This window comes from Epargyreus clarus, unplaced genomic scaffold (assembly GCF_041222505.1).
Source record: "Epargyreus clarus isolate Ecla_fem2 unplaced genomic scaffold, WU_Ecla_fem_2.2 ptg000024l, whole genome shotgun sequence".
In the NCBI taxonomy this organism is placed as follows: domain Eukaryota; kingdom Metazoa; phylum Arthropoda; class Insecta; order Lepidoptera; family Hesperiidae; genus Epargyreus; species Epargyreus clarus.
The window spans coordinates 1955239-1973183 of record NW_027332231.1 but is presented as its reverse complement, the minus strand read 5'-3'; the positions used below and the strand labels follow the sequence as shown (position 1 = coordinate 1973183).

The window sequence follows — 17945 nt, the reverse complement described above, 5'->3', positions numbered from 1 at the left end:
ATAATGTTATGTAACTCTGGGATGTCATCTATTTGAGGGTAGTTGATCATCTGTGATCAAAATGCAACCATTTATAAAACCAAAAATTATATATTAAATTGTTTGTATCTATTTATATGGCTGAATACAGTGAAATCCTTAGCATGTACATGTGGCAAAGTTATATAAAAAAGTCATAGGAATCTGAATGATGAATTGAGAAATCTCGTAAGGGTCTGATTGTTTATTTATTTGTATAACAGTGCGTCATTAATATTACATAATGTGTACAAAAAATCCTATTATATGAAGGTGTAAAGCGTTGTATAGTCCGCGTCAAACTGCTAGTCCGCTCGGAATATAGAAACGAGTCGCGTCGAATAGCAAATTGTAGATATTAGTGGGACGAAGTCAGCGCGGTACCCCTCCCGGCACCCGTCCGCTACCCGGTCTCGCCCACTGGTAGCGCTGCGTTAGTATGCCCTTACGTTGCTACGCAATATATGCTTGTAGTTGTGCGCAACAACTTCAGAGCGGACTAACAGTTTGACGCGGACTGTACTCTTGTCCTAAATAACATATTATTGACAAAGACCAACTGTCAGGCAGTTGCTTGTAATTGAGCAACTCACATTTATATTATAATTGAAGTCCACCTTTACGCTTCTAATGTCCTTGGCTTTTGTAGACAATTGTATGAAATAGTAAAGTAACTAGTTTCTCCATAAATAGTAGAGCAATATTTTTTTTATTTTCTTTGTCACATGTGTATGCTAGGATACTTGATCAATATAAATACTATTTTGGCTAAAGCTGCTTATAAAAATGTATATATGTGTTATCTATTATTGACAGTGACAGTTTACCCTGTTTGACAGTTGAGTTGTCATTATAAATTACCATTTCGGTTTTATTAGTTGTCTGTGGTCACACTGAGAGTGGGATGCGCACAACTCGTCGCGAGTGTTGGCAAATATTGTGATTCTTATGTTATGTTTTAAATATTAATTATTGATTAAATTAATTATAATAATAATGTTGGTTTTATTGTAATTAATATATTGTGTGATATAGTATTTGGGATGGGAAATAAAATGCATAAATGATTTTCAAATGATATATTTCGTGGAACCCGTAGCGTTTCTTAGCTGTTTTCTATAAAATTTATACAAATAGATTAATATTTTTACTAATTCAATATTTTTACAATAATTATACTTCACTTGTCCTATGATTCGTTTAATCTTGCGTTTACCATAAGTTAAATTCGTTAAACCTACTCTTCTTGGGACTTTAATTGGCACCATTTCTCTAAATTACAGGACTAAATAAGTTGTTACTTGTGGTATTAAAATAACATCCGAGTTCCCTTCGAAGCTTGGGAATAGGAATCTGAGAGAAACGCTAAAAGAATTCTAGTAAAGTTGAGATTCGAACAGAGAAGTTTCAGCGGAACAATAATAAACAGTCAAATAAGTATACACCGCAACTTATAGATAAACGTCAGATACACTAGATTGAGTAGAAATTATGTTCATTCACAAAATACCATTGGTAATCTCCACGGCTGCAAGAAATACCGTTCACAATAAATAATACGTAAAAAGTAACAAATAATAAATAGGTCGGAAGTATGTATATAAAAAATAAATCTTTATAAATACTTAAAAACTAATTAAATTACTTATCGTGCCAACATCGATAATGCAGGAACGGATAAATGCGAAGATGTTAAAGAAATTCGTACTAACATAAAATAATTATTCTAAAGGTTCATGGAAAATATTATAATATATACGTATACTATCATAATAAAATTGTTAATTAAAAATAGATCTTCGCGTCAACGCTACCTGTCTTATCGATACGTAGCCGAAACTAACTGTATAAAATGAATTAAATACAATGTGTCCAATTTAAAACTATTTATGCAAAGAAGAACCTAATAGAAAATAATACATACTGTCCACTTGTGACTGTAGAACTATGTACAGTAGGGCTTACATCAGCCGTTAAATACTTGTGTTAATACCGTAAATTTAAACAAACAATGTATCGAGTTAGTAAAAACAAATTTAGATAAAAAGCGTAAGTAATTTTTATTAAATACTGTGATTGGAATGCGTCGCAATGTACATTGTATATGTATTTAATTGGCAATCTTGTCGGGAATACATTTTCGGAGACAGAATGTAGTGAGATGACCAGCATCGAATCCAGGAAAACCTCTGCCTCATATTTTTTTTTTGTTTTTTAATCCCTAGGAGGTGACCTAATAATCTTTTTAAAAACAAATCTTTAATGTACTTTACACTCCCATAATTCGCATAAGCTTACAACACTTAATAACACAAATGTGCATGTTTTATATTAAAACACAAAATAATAAATGTCCTTAACACTGTATACACATTATCTAATACAAATTATGATAACATTACAATTAGTTGCAAACATAAATATTTTTATGTCGCGTTAAAGACTAGAATACGTTGAGGATAGAAAGCAGACGTCAATCTGGAGGAACTTGACTTTTCTTTTCTGCTTTTATTGGCAAAGCGGTGGATTTGTGTTTACCGTTACGCTGTACGTGTTTGCGTGGTCTGCGGCGGCTTTTTCGCTCGGTTGGGTTATACAAGATGGCGTCATGTGTCAAGAATTCGCGCGAAATGTTGGGCTGGTTGTATGCGTTAGCGTTTCCCGATGAAGTCGATCATTTGATCTAACTGTTCCTCCTCGTCGTAGAGGTACAAAGACTCCATGCAACCCTTGAAGAAGGGCGTAGTAAAACAATTCGACCTGCAATTACAAAGATATTATATTAGACTATGTCCATATTAAATCAAATTTATCAGCCTAACTACATTTATAAGCAACAAATTAGTTAGAAATAAAATAATTAACAATTCAAAGATGACAAAGTAATTTTATAGTTGCTGATAAACTTCAAAGCTTTTTAATTGTGGATAAATTAAAAAATAACGAATCTACTTTAGCTCTATATTTTTTTACTAAGTACTTATATGCTTCGCTGAATAAGTGATTAATCTCCAAATAAAAGACCCAAAACTACACAAAATATTTTCCTTATAAATAAACATGCAGCTTAAAATTAGAAAGTCGAAATTAAGACGAAAATGAGTCAGTTTCGTAGAAAACAAAGAAGATAGGTGACAAGGATCCAATGAAAAAATTATGTATTAGAAATTAAGATATCCATGTCAAAAATGTTAAGTGGTATTTTCATTAGATCTTTGTAAACAAATGTTGAATGTACAGAGTTTCAAGCTATTAGTTACTTAAAAGTAAATCAAAGAAGTGAAGATGTTTTTAAGCGCGTCCGAACTTTGATTTGAAATAAAACAAAAAGTTAATGAATTCAATGAAATTTTAATTCTGTTTAGGGATATTGAAATTGATAGATGGAGTACTGAATTTTGAAATAAATTTCTGCAATTTGGAAGCGTTGCTGGAGATTAATATTGTTCATGTTGATTTGTCAGAACTTACTGAAAAGAAATGTAGAAACAAATTAAACTTTACAGTTTCATATATTAATATATAATAGTTATCCCCATTAAAAGATCGGACAAGCTAGAAAAAACACCCCTTAGTAGTATAAAGTGTAAGAGTATCATGCAGTTATTACATGTGATATGTTATTACAAAATCAGATATTAATTACGTTCTTTTATTTGATATTAAGTAGAAGGTCTAATATCGATAAGAGAACGCAATTATTACAATATATTTTAATACAACTTAGCAAAAGTATAAGCAAGAATTAGTTAAAACAAGAAGAGTGCCGGTGCCATGCGGTAAGTTCCTAGAAGCGCTGCTCAAGTCCCAAAATAAAATATCCCAGAAGAGGAGTACAAAGTAAAATCCCAAAAGCCATTTTTACCCAAAAAAGGGAGAGGTGGATAGAACGTGCAACACTGTCACGCTATGCGTTCCGTTTTACGCAGTTACTGAGTTTTAAACGTTTTATCTAATTCCATAAATTGGTATTTATGCAAATTATAGTTAATAGGCACCATTGTATGTAGACTAGTTTTCGCAGATATGCAGTTTAACGCTACAAATTCTGCTAATATTTCAATCTTAGCGTATTACATAACAGTTTAACAGTCATTAAATGTGAATTAATTTATCCTTATCTGCATTGAATGCTACGTGATTTTGATCAAGTAATGTCCGTTATTACGCATCATGAAAAGATTTGATATTCTCGGAATAAGATTATAAAAATATTTCAACGTTAGTCATTTTGATCATTTTGAAGCGCATCTCAATTTAGCACCATTCTATAATAAATCACTAGAGGTCGCTATAAGCGAGCATAGATAAAAACATGGAAACATGTAAGTTTATTATGAGCTAGAGATTGGGAACTCAGTAACTGCCATAACATGACATTTTAGTGCATTCATACTTAGCCCAGGTAGGAAGGGAGAACAAAATCAAACTCAAAGGTACCTAAATTTTCGGATCCGCCCCGTGTAACTTTTGTATATACGTCTTGAAGAGTTCGAGCTGGTCGGTCTCTTGCAGGACCTCTACGCAGCCCTTGAAGTAATCTGTCGTGAAACAGTCTTTCCTGTGCCCCAACAATCAAACATATTTTAACATCGGTAATTGTTACTTAACTATAGTGTATGTAGTGTGTTCAAGGGGTTGAAAAACGACCGCGGTCATCAGCTATCTCGTTCTACTAGTATGAGAGCTATAGATTGCGGTCGTGTTTTCAAATTTTAGTGTGGATGTTATGTGTGCTAATTTTTGATCTAGTGGAATGAGGTGCATCGAACATTTTATGTATCAGTGTAGGATAAGGTGGTAGGCAACAAAAATGTTGGTGACTTTTTTAAACACACACATATTTGCTAGTATCACGCTAGCAAGTACTCGTCGTAATTAAATTAAAATAATATAATACTTTTTACATATTCTCTAGTTTGATATTCTAATGAAATGAGAATGATTACAATTCAAAAATGAATACTGTATGAATTTATGTTCAGTGTAATTTTATTATCTACGGGCTGAAAAACGCCACAATTGAAACTCGGTACAAACGTAGCTATAATTTCCGAATAGTATGAAAACGTTTTAAAATTCCAAAATCAAATTTTTATATAGCTACGCGTGTACGCGCCAAACGGAGCATAGACAAACCTGCATAGAGTGTAGAGCTGGGGTTCCCTAAAGAGGTTGTAGCAGTCGTCGCAGATGCGGTCGAGGCGGGCGAAGATGGCGGCATCGTAGACCCCCTTGCACTGCAGGTTGAAGAAGGAGCGGCGCGCCACGTGGTGAGGCGCGCCCGCCGGCGACGCGGCCGCCAGCGTCAGCGTCAACAGAGCCGCCACCGCTACTTGTAACGAGCTGAGATGCATCTGGGGATGAAGGAAGCGATGGTTATACTTAGGTCAGAAGGAACTAAAAGATTAATATCCACTATTGTTGATTTGGTGTTGTTTCGAAAGTGAAAATCTCCAGCTATCGCTACACCTATTTTTGCCTCAATACAGTGTTGAGCGCAGGGATGTTTAGGATTAGGCTATCGTGAGGCTTTCCAACTTAGTCCTCAGAGGTAGTAACGCTTCTGTGACTGACTTCAGGTAAAACTCCAGACCTGTTTAGTTTTGATTGCAATGTCTGTCAGTGGCAGTTGCTATTTACCATCAGGTGGATTGTTATTTGAAATGTTTTTATTACAGCCGTTTCCTGACGTAAATTTTCTGCACTACCAGGAGTTAGAAATGGCTTTATCCTGTTGTAATTATTAGCATAATAAGGGGTTAATAAATAAATATGACTGCAAATTTAAATTAATAAGTCAATAAATCAAAAGTACATTGGAACGGTACAGTCATACGAGCAGTAAAAAGTAACTGTTGATATTGCCCAATTAAAATTAAAATTAAGACCATATTACATTAAAAGTCTTAAACTCAAACGCAGTGATATAAATTTTTAATTGACACTTTCTGAGTTGTAAGAACCGTTATTTCATTATTATTCGTGGATATTCTTTTGTGAAAGTGCAATTGCGGCTTCATTTTGTAAGTATTTGGTCCTGGCGTGATTGATTTTAAAGAGCGGATTGTCATTGTGGGAACTATAACTCTATGTAAATACTATGTCTTATGTTATAATTATAATGTTCAGTGATAACACGAATATTTTTTATGTAATACACGAGAACCCTATGATATAAGATCATTGTAAGACCCACGTTTCTGTGCGTGTTTTCACATCATTAAGCTTAAAATGTGACCACCTGATATTTGAAAAAAAAGGCTATGGATTCCGTCAAAAATCCGTCCGAAAAAATTCTACGTAGATTTAAATAATCTATCACTGACAAGACAAAGTAGTAGTTTAGCAACGTTCCAACCTAATTTTTAAGGGCAACAAAGAAACCCTAAAGGAACTATTCCGCCCAGTTGCAGATATCCCTGAGCGAGGAGATCACCAATTAACGAAAGGAGGTTGCAAGCTTGATTGCTGATTTGAGTTCATTAAAAAGTCTCAGTTCTGGCGACAAACTGGCTCGCGATTACTAGTTGTAGTTGCGACAGATCGCCCGATCGTTCCACCGATTTATCGAGAGTAATTCGCCGATTAACGCGGAACCCGCTTACTTATGGCCAATAAACGCAACTGGTTAATACTCAGGTACTGGAAATGTTGACTTAGTCATAAAATATTATGGATTGGTACTTTATTTGGTGGCGTTATGTAGGTATAGTAGGCACATTCGAACGATCCTGCGTGCCTGCTTTATTTATTGTCAAATTGAAATATGCATTGAGTATATTTTAAACTGAAGATTATTGAAGAAGTATTGAGATTCGTGAAGAAGTAGAGAACTAGTATGGCTAGTACTGGTATAGTAGTCTGTTTAAAATAACAAAATTTGATCTGTTTCGTGGTAGAGGTATATTGGTTGCTCTGGATAAAAATCCCCATGAGCCTAAGGATACAAAAAGCGTTTATTTTTATACTTAACTCCTTTTTATAATTGTATTTAAATGGCACAACTACATGAAATAATAAATTAATCTACTTGTTAAATAATATAGTAAAAGAGCTGTCATTTTACATAAGAGTTTTCTAAGAAGTAAACCTACAATATTACATACATATTATGTTATCTTCACATATCTACACATATGCTGAAATACTGAAGTGACAGTAATGGCCATGAAAGTAATGATAAACAGGTGAAAGTGATAAAGCGAACTCAGATAGAGTCTGTCAGGCCACAAGATAGTGTCTTTACATCCAATGGAGAGTGAAATGAGAAGAAAAAATCTTAAGAATATAGATAAGGCGTATTTACGTGTTACATACGAACAGTGACATTTGAGATCTGTCTGTGGATTATCTACAATGTAGAGAATTTGTTATGCAATCTTAAATAACATTGTTCATTATGATTCATTTATTTTTAAATCGTCGTTGGTGTATACATAAACTACTACAAATACTTCCATACATAAAACTGAGATTATATTAATTTTATATTCTTTACATAGATGGCGCTACTCGGCTCATTAATCCACAAAATATATTTTTGTTTCTTTATTGACTGAGTGCGCATTGGCATGAAAGAAAAAAGAACAATGGGAGAATATAATTTATGGTATAAATGCCGCCATATGCGAGTTAAAATTAAACGACACATATTATCGAAGTTAGCGCAAATAAGTGCACACCGTACTGCGTAGCTACGCATAGACAATATATTTTTTTTTAATTTTTAATCGCTTCGATGATGCATTGCAAAACGTAAACAAACATATAGTAAATATAGACTCAAATCGTGTACATTGAACGACACTGCAGTTCGCAGGTTATTTTCACCGATTCCAAGAACCCAACAATGGGATTAATGTATCAGTGGGCGTGGGAACATTTCCTGTACTGCGGCGAAGAACCTGTTTTTAGAGTTCAGCCGACGTTTCTTGGAATGGTTCATACTATTTTTACGAATAAAACGTATTGAGAAATGCTATTGTGCACATCTCATATTATGATATTAAAGTATTAATATTAGTTGTGATTATTATATAGACTTTAAATGTTTTATTACTATTCAATGGCAGTATGTCGTTGATTTTGAAACGCTTAAGATAATCTTATAAATTGTCTCACTAATTTTAGCACAGTTTATCTTTTATCTAAAATGTTGAATTTAACATAATAATTTCCTAAATAACATCATAAAATTTGTAACAAAGATAATGCACAGATAATGTAAGGTAATACTAAATCACTACCGCACCTCTACCTGTCTAATAGCAGGTAATAGTTGTTCTAGAATATTTTGACCTAAAAATGAGGGTAGGGCTTATTGCACGAGACCATAGACAGTCTATGCTTGCAATTATCAGTTACCTGCTGATTCGTTACAACAAAGTGATGTTTTCGTAATTGTTGTTATAAGAATATGTGTTGTTATACGTATTATTCTTGTAAATGTTGTGATTCGTATTCTAATGTAATCTTATATATAAAATTCTCGTGTCACAATGTTAGTTACCGTACTCTTCCGAAAGGGTTTTACCGATTTTCACCAATTTTATATGCATATTCAGTAGGTCTGAGAATCGGCTACTATCTATTTGTCATACCACTGTGATTTAGGGTTGTCCACCCTTAACATTTTTTTATTGGCAACAACATTTGCCGGGTCAGCTAGTTAACGATAAAAATTAAATTTGTTTACGGAACTTCTCTTTAAAACCGTTTCGCGCTTGCCATTCGGTGTGTGGTCAAGCGGGCCCTTTAGAACTAACAAGGCGTACATCTCCTGATTCATGCATGGGCTTAGTAATAAAGTTATTATGTCGATCGAGTTTCGCATGAGAACGTGCAATCAGCAATCTGGTTTACAGTGCAAGTTTAAAAATAACTCCGCGATAGTGTGTGGTCTGTTTTAATAAGAACTGTGATATTATAACTAATAATACATTCAATATAGTCGGTTTATAAAAACTTAAGTGATGATTTTTAGGACAAATTCTTTGTGAATGTAAATTCTATGTAAAAATAACCTAAGTAAGTAATGTTTATTTCAAAGTATTTTTTTACAGTGTAATCGATTTTTGTTGTGGTTTGCGGATATAACATAACACTGCTACTAACTTATTTAACTACCGTATACTTATCAGTTTTTCGCCACTACTCTGATTTAAAGGGTGGGTTTTCCGACTTTTCAAATAGGCAAAACGTGTAAGTCAAGTATTATTGGGAAGCAATCTTAGTACACAAGTGTAGAAACGCATCTGTCACGAAAAATGTTATAACAAAATTACCACCGAGTGTCATGGTAAATTATCATGTAACCCACGTACTATGTTTTTATATGAAAACCTTTGTCCGCTCTATAGTCCTACATATTTTAGGTTTTCACCCTCCCCATGTTCCGTCTATTAATTAAATGTCTTTGGTCATCTACTACATTTTAAACTTTAGTTAAACCAACTTGCTATAAACTGAGTGGTTGAGTTGAATACAAATGGTGTCAACGTTATCACGTGAAAATCCGAATAGATAATACGCAGAGCCTCTCAATAAGGCGATTCATCAATTAAACATCAGATTCCACGGTTTCTAAGCTACGGTAAGGCGTGGTTCCGATAAACCATATCGTAACAACCGTTTTAAATCGTTTGCAACTGATATCTGGACCCTGATATCTGATGATATCGATATAAGTAACGTCTTTCATATAAATATGAAAACCAAATAAAGTTCTTTAACAAACTGTGCTATCGGATATCGATATGAGAAACAGTTTTTGATATCGATACGGAAACGAAACAGCTACAACGGTGTAACGTTTTAAATAAAACTTGAGCTAAGTCTAAGGAGGAGTTTAACTACGGAGTGAGGTGTGTGTGTGTTGGCCAACGCACTCAAACGCATACTAATTGCGGTCGGCGTGCTAGACTGCTCGGCTGCCACCCAAGGCGAGGATATGCGTGCAGCCTTGTGGGATACGCTCGTTTTTGCTAAAGAGAATGTGGCCGCTGTAATTGGTCCTTCGTACCGGATAGCTAGTGCAACGAAAAGTAATCTGATTTTATGGCGAAAATTGCAGTTTAATAGTTTAGCTATGAGTTGAGTGATTGTTTTGGCAAAACACTCCAGGCATGATTTTTGAAGTTATAGTTGTAGAAATGGATAATCACTTGTTTTAACGAGTGAGATAATACTTAAATAAAAAACGTTCTGAATGTTATGTTGCAAGGTGATGGACTATATATACTAATTTACTTTAGGTAGGATGAGACAAGACAGCAATAGGACCCAGGATGACGAAGATGATAAAAGTTGAAAAACTCTAAAATGATTTCGCGTGAGTAAATATTATTATGATAGTACATTAAATTACATCGTCCATCGTTGGGCTCGAGCCAACTCGAAGACGTGTAACATGTTGGTAGTGCCAACTTGTTAATCTCGGCTCGTATTTTACCAAAAATCACATCTAAAACTTATAAAACCGGATACATTTATACGTAACTAATAAAGAAGAAGACTTTGTTTATAAATACGTTGATAGTGTTGTGTTTTTGAAGTGTAGCGACGATATTCATGATAAATGTTTATGTGGAGCTAGTACGGCTACGCTTCGCTGTGGTTCTGCCTGATTCTTATAGAACTTTGGAATAGTAAAGTATATAAAAACACTCTTATATAGAAATTTAATGTTGTGTAATAATACCAAGCTAATCCGTAGGAAACTTTTCTAATTTTGGGGATACAAACATAATATGAAAGAATATTTTTATAAAAAGACAATTTACGATTGAATAATACAAATTATAATGACTTTATGTTTATTAAAATTCATTCAGTAACTAGTGTTTGTGTTACCAATGACATTTCGAAAATTTTGATCTAAGAACAATTATTTTATAATTATAGTTAATCCATAAAAATCCGTGAAAAGTTACGAAGTAAATGATAATTAAGTAATGATAATTTTCTTAGCGTCCTCCCAATCTATCTAAATAAAGTACGTATTGCCAGGAAAACGCAGTTGACCAATCTCATTTAATTGCAGATTGCCTCCGTTTACATATTGAGGCGTTCAATAAATACTCTCATTTTATATTGTTTACAAAAACCGCGCGACGCCTTGTCCATTATTAAATCTCGCTATAAATTTGTTTCGTCGCTCTCCTTTCCCTTATGGTTATGAAATCTTCTTGTAAGAATATCTATACATGTGTTAGGCCTTTGTTGCCATTGTTCGGTGCTGTCGTATTCTGGTTAGAAGAGTGTGGCCAGGCAGAGACTTTCATGAGGTGCACTAACTTAATAATTGTCAATGGTAGCAAATCTGAAGTTGATAGATATGCTGTCGCCTTCTACGATTAGGATATTAACGGGGATTCGACAAAATATCTATATAACAGTAGAGAGTAGTTCTGAGAGTACATCAGCGGGCATCCTCGCCCTTCAACCAAAATGCAAATACTGCTTCACGGTAGAAATACTAGAAATACACATGGATGCATGTGTATTTCTAGTATTTCTACCGTGACATGGATGTTACCTTCAACACATTCAATTGGAATGTTTCGCACAAGTGTTTCTCTCTTACCAACACTGTGAGTGGAATCATAACGCAGATTGCTTTACAAGCTTACAACTCGTAATCTCGTTTCGCGTGCGAGACGCAACGGCACCTCCATTACGATTGCAACGTACAAGTTACTTGGGACTACTTTACGATGAAATTTTCCACCGACTACTCGCATAAAATCAGTTATCGCTATGACCCATACCGTTATCTATACAATATTTGCGCAATGTGATCAGATGTTTATTTTGACATGTTTTCAGTAAGTCATGGCCGAAGTAGGTCCACATTTCCTGCAGTAATACGATTTAGAGATTGCCATCTATTGTTATAGAGTAGCGAGCGAGTATTCAATACACCTGGTGGTATATAGCAACAGCCGCCTATGAACATTTATTATCTACCCCAGATACTATTGGACTCTTACCTAAGACGGCCACAGATACATTATTGTTATTCTCGAGGAATAAGTTAAAAAGCCTCGTCTCTTCCCGTTACTACACCCTCCAAACCAGAACACATCAGTGCTTAACACTGTTATAATTAGGCAGGAATATATAAATGTAGCTATTGTATCACCTTTGAAAGAACATTTATTTCGATGGCTTAAGATATTGCAACATGATAGTTATATCTGCGCATTTACTTGCAAAAAGGAAATGTCAAATGTCGTGACATTTCATTTTTGACACAGTTATTAACTATTTACCGAATGACACTTTACTGGAATTTTATTGGTACTAAGCTACTGTTTTATATAATCCTTGTTTCGATAATTTTATTTCATAACAAAATTTGATAAATTAATCTATCTTGTTATAACATTTTAAGCAAATTTAACATCTGTTTGCGACTTTCTCTGCATATGTATGCATCTGCATAGAGTACGGTTATTTATATAAGTACAGATATGTTACTCTTTTCGTTAGATTTTTAATTTGATTACAATATTTATTATTGTTATATCAGTTTAAGTATTTTGAAATGAATTTATAACATACTTGTATACTCTGTTGAATTAAGTTGAATTAAAATGAGCAGTGATAAGTCCATTTTATGTAACGATTGCGTAGTTACACGATAATCAAGTCATGTAAGTACTTTGTAATGAATTATGCATCTGTAATTCCGTACAAAAAATATGTTGGCAGGTAATAAAACGCGTTTGTTGTATTCAAATGAACTAAAGACAATAGCTGTTATCTGACCGACGATCGGAAGTAGGGTTGCTACTTGCTACCATTTTTTTTTTGTTAAATTTATAAATAATTAAGTCAGGAAATAATTTTACCGGTGGTTAGAGATTGAAAATTCTTTTAAAATAGCTAACGTTTAGGCAAAACTTCTGGTGTGATTGGAAATGCTTTTGCACGATTTTTAATGCAGTATTTAAGCTGATTTTTTAATTACTTTAGATAGCTGGAGTCTAGCGTTTTTGACTAATAATTTATTTAATTTTGGGCTAAGTCATCAGGACTCAGAACAATGCAATAGGTAGATAGATAGACTTTAGAAGAGCCATAACTTTACTGGCTAGTCCTTCGGTTTTTGCTCTTAGATTTTTTTTGGTAATCAGAGTTTATCAACCCTGTGGTATAGTGGGTGCGCGCGCGCAGCCTTCGGCGTGACCTCTCGCCGGCCTTTGCTAGAATCTGCGTGCTCTTACTTCCTAGTTTCACTGGGGGTGTATAGGCACTCCGGATATGACGTGGAACTTATATCAGCTGTGGCGGGAAAAACACGAGACAATCCAGCATCATGAGCGACGTATCTGTAGCCTGCAGGTACGAGTAAGTTCAGTCCTTGGGGTTGTTTATGGTTGGCAATGGATATTTACGATCAGTACCCTTACCAGGAGTTTTTACGTTTCGACAAATATGACTGTTTTGGTATTTGTTTACGAATTTGCCCATACAAATTCCAATCAGCGCCCCTAGCGGATTGTGTCAGAACTAGGAAATCCTATGGGCCAATACATAAACAAATACCAAAACAGTCATATTTGTCGAAACGTAAAAACTCCTGGTAAGGGTACAGTTGGATTATTGCTAGATTACTACTTCTTTTTAATAAAAATAGTACATGTTTAGAAGACCTTTTCGTGATACGTCTACCTTAAGGGGCTTAGCAATGTTATTGGCTTCAGGTTAGGTTATTTTACTGTACATTTGAGATTTGAGAGATATATACTGCTGTGGCCATTTAATATCAAGAGAAATTATGACTACCATTTTTTCAAATAATCTTATATAAACATATTAGCAAACATTTTATAAAAAGTATTTTTAAGTTTAAAAGATCCCTAACTAAAACAATACAAACACATGACTAAAAGAAGTATAACATCACTACGTACACAATAATACGTATAAAAGGGACGTAGATTAAATTGATATGTAGCAAGTACTGTAATTATGGTTTGTTTTGCCTGAGTACACAATTGATCGCGTTTTGTTTAGTCAGGCTCACGGCCGGATTCTGCGCTACTGGGTTATGTCATAACATTCATCTAAACGTACATACCTACTGTATATCACTTTCATATTATGTGATCTTATGCGTATTGTGCTGGCTGAGGACTTGATCTTTGGTATATTCTTTCCTGAGGGCTTTTTGACAATTTGTTTTGTTTTTTTTTTTGTTATTTGTCGTTGGTTATTTATCAATACCTTCCTATTTAAATGACTATGACCAAAATATGACCTGATTTTATTGATTAACAGAATGGTAGAATATAAATAAAGAATAGATTTTTTTTTTAAATTAAAAGAAAATGAATTGAATAGAAATCTCTATTTCTATAATTTGCGCCAATGATAGATGGTAAATAAACTTTTTTAAATACCGACTGGAATGTCACCTTTACAAATAAGTCAATCATAGGGCAGTCAACTTGATATATCACCAACCACCATAGCGCAACAAAAGGTCGTACCACCGTTGTCCATTTATTTATATAACATTCCGAAACGGTTAGTCGCGTATCAATTAGCGGCTAGGCCGTGGCGTGATGACCGGCTGCTCCGCCAATCAGCGGCAATTAGCCACGTGCACCACGATGTGGGTCAACGAGGAATTACAGACGCTAAAGCTGACGTGAGCAGACGTCACTGTTGCGAAATTTGATTGTTGGTCGGAGGCGTAACTTAGCATACTTGTTGGATGTACCCAAAGGGTAAAACGGAACTGTTACTAAGCCTGTCAGTCCGTCTGTCAGGGCGCTCTAACTCTTGAACCGTAATAGGAACTTGAAAATAGGTGGTCAATGACCTCAATGTTAATGTAATCCCTTTTAAAAATAGAACAGGTAATCTAGATTAAGTTTATTATTTTACTTTGATAAATAAGATCGTTTATGTATGCAGTCCACATTACACTAAGTGGCACTACCAGGTGTGGAAATCTGTAATAAGTTCAAATATCTTCTCAAAAGTTCGTCATTGATACGTTTTTATGTGTGAAAAAGTATTCGTACTTATTTTTATATACCTATTCAGCGACTCTACTGTCTCTCTCTCAAAACTCTAATTTCCACATTTACTATTTGCAATCACATGATTTACGAATTTTGTAAGACTAAAATGACAAGTTCAACTTGTTCGGCCGCAGGAGTCGCGTGCGAAAGTTAGCTTCCATTGCGTCAGCATCAGATTTAAAAGGGCCGGTGAAATGAACTGTGTCGCTGCGACCTTGCAATAGTTGCATACGTGCTGCATTGTGCGTGGTACATTCTTAAACACTAGATTTCGTGAAATTTACTCATAAATGCCATATATGATATTAATGTATTGCATATATCGCGTATCGCATATCTTGTAGCATTAATATATCGCATATCATTAATAGGATTGAATAATTTCATGACAAGACAATTTTAAAAACTGTGAAATTGTCTATGGTTGACAATTAACTTGTTATATGTTATCTGCATGCTAGGTAATTTGATTAGACGAAAGAGGTCAGTAAGCGTTAATGAGTTTAGTTAAATGATGGATGTTTAAAGACATTTCCAGGAAAATTACTTTAACTCTACGTCCGTTGTCTTCGTACAATAGTCTTCTACGTAATCGCTACCGAACCTTCTGCTAATCCATCCAGACTATTTTAGTCTGTGGTCATTCGTGTAATTGTGTGTATTATATTTCGTTTTAATTCTGAACACGAGTATCCTTTCGTTTTCCTTAATTAATATATTCTACGTCTTTGTCATAATATACTTCAATTGAAATCAAAAACTAGAATTTGGCGAACAATTTTAAATTCCAAACATCATGTATGTAGATTAAATAAGATAACTAGTTGTGTATGCGCGTGACATAGTAGAGAAATGTGTAGGATTTTTGCAATAAATAACTATTCACAATCGGGTCCGTATTAGCATGCAGCTGAGGTAAGTAATGTTTCGATTTGTAACCAGCGGAGCGACGCAGCCGCGCCTCGCAGTCTGCGCCCGACTGCCGCTCTACGCAGTACGCACACTGACGCATTACATATTTACGTAACTACACTTTTTAACATTAACGTTTCATTTCGTAGTCCTCAGGCTGCATGCTTGCATTCCTTAGCCAGGTCGCAAAGTCGACTACTAAAGCACGTCACTATGTTTTACTTCAAACTATGTGTTATCTGTGCAATGTGCAATGACTTTCGCGGGAAAAAACAGCTGATATAATTAAAATCGCCATATTTGAAGCATTTATTTTTTTATGCAATTTGCGGGAAAGGAGGAAAACCTACCAGTATTGATAGTTTTGATATGAATCTCGTTTGCTAAATTACAAGTATCCATCGGGTTATCGACCTCGAATGAAAATTGATTCTCTCACTTGGAAAAGGCAGTATCATGAATACAAATGATGTAAATACATATCAAGTTATCGTGGGATTCTTGTGCGACGTCCAACACCTGGACGAGTTCTGCGATCTAGCAATTTCGATTTTTATTCTTATGACATAAATAAAACATTTTTATTTTTTATCTGGCCCTATTGACATTTAAGGGATCGTGCATGGTAGTACGGTAGAGAAGTGTATTGTGCCCGCTTCGTGCTTGGCATGTCAAGCTGTGCGCAAATTGTCTTTGAATTTGCATCTAGTGTGTACCTACGCAGCTATTATTTAGGTGACTAAGACAAAAGGAATTTCTATTTCCATATGATTGCATGTCAATCATGTGTGATTTTGTTAACATTAATGTCGTTTGAACAGTGTTAGCGATTTATTACTCGCGCAAACGGACGCAGAACACGTTTTATTACTCTATTAAGTTACAAATGTACCAACAATTGTTAGCCCTATGAAAACATAAGGAAATGTTGTTCTTTAATGTTAGCCGCAAAAAGTCAGTGTTCTGGGCAATGAATTATTACGTCGGTGACGTAAAGCGTTCCATTGAAGATTTATTACAACATTTACGGCCATACATTTCACACTAATTAGAAATACGACGGCATAATGTGGGCGATCGGCGGCGTTTACCGCGCTAAGACTAGATCCAAGCCATAAAAACTTAGGGCAACTATCGGAAAATTGTCGCAGACACCTACTCGGCCAGGAAAGCCGCGGAACGTTCTAGATCGTTCGTTTACATAAACGCATACAAACGGGGCTACTTGTGCACTTTATTCGGAACACTTGACAGTCGCAAATCCACTTGTAGGTAACCGTTAAAAATCCAAAGTAAACGCCGATAACCGGTCTGCAATCATTAAGTTGTAGATAAAGCTTTTCGGACCGATATCTGGGACAGTTTAAAGTTTCTTAATCATTATTCGCGGAATGGTCTTTAAACGTTTTAGTTAATATATTGGGGTCATAAAACGTGTAATTTAAATTTGTATTGAATAGATAAATAAGTAGTGTTTATATAAATACATAATTAAGCCGTGTTCTATTTTTAGCGGCACATTTTCCTAACATATAATCTGTGCGTCATAAATGACGAGCGCCGCCCGAGGCATGCATAAATCTAAATGACGTGGTCATCAACCATGTAGGCTCTTCATCTCATTCCCAGGCCACCCTGAAAAGGCCGAATAAAAAAGACAACACACGTCTACTTTTGCGCGGGCACTGGCATTAATCGCGAACGTCCAGACCGATACAGATTAAAAAATAAATAAATACATAAATGGCGCTTTGTGGGCAAACGTCAGTTGCGATTGTCGCCAACATGGCTATTGCGACTAACGCAGCAAGGTTGAAACTTGCGTAGCTATTAATCGATAGGTGTAAATCTATATTGGTCGGTTAAAATAACCAGACGAACTGGTTGGGTCTAGTGCCGTTGAACCGCACAGGTGGGCCTTGGATTACGAGAGATAAATTTAATACGGCATAATAATAGAGTGCTTACCGATTG

The 17945-nt window shown here is 35.0% G+C and overlaps 1 protein-coding gene across 4 annotated transcripts in view; it reads right to left on the bottom strand.

Moving 5' to 3' along the window:
* Positions 1-1082: 1082 nt before the first annotated feature.
* ITP (ion transport peptide) overlaps positions 1083-17945 on the bottom strand; it is an 83053-nt gene continuing 66190 nt past the window's right edge. For 3 of the 4 annotated variants that reach the window (XM_073086703.1, XM_073086702.1, XM_073086701.1), the window contains exons 2-4: positions 5158-5375; positions 4459-4579; positions 1083-2778 (exon numbers count right to left, since the gene is read on the bottom strand). In XM_073086703.1, the coding sequence (XP_072942804.1) occupies positions 4459-4579; positions 5158-5375 (339 nt within the window). In that variant the 3' untranslated portion in view covers positions 1083-2778. The remainder of the gene's footprint in view (positions 2779-4458; positions 4580-5157; positions 5376-17945) is intronic. The other variant, XM_073086704.1, reaches the window with a different exon arrangement.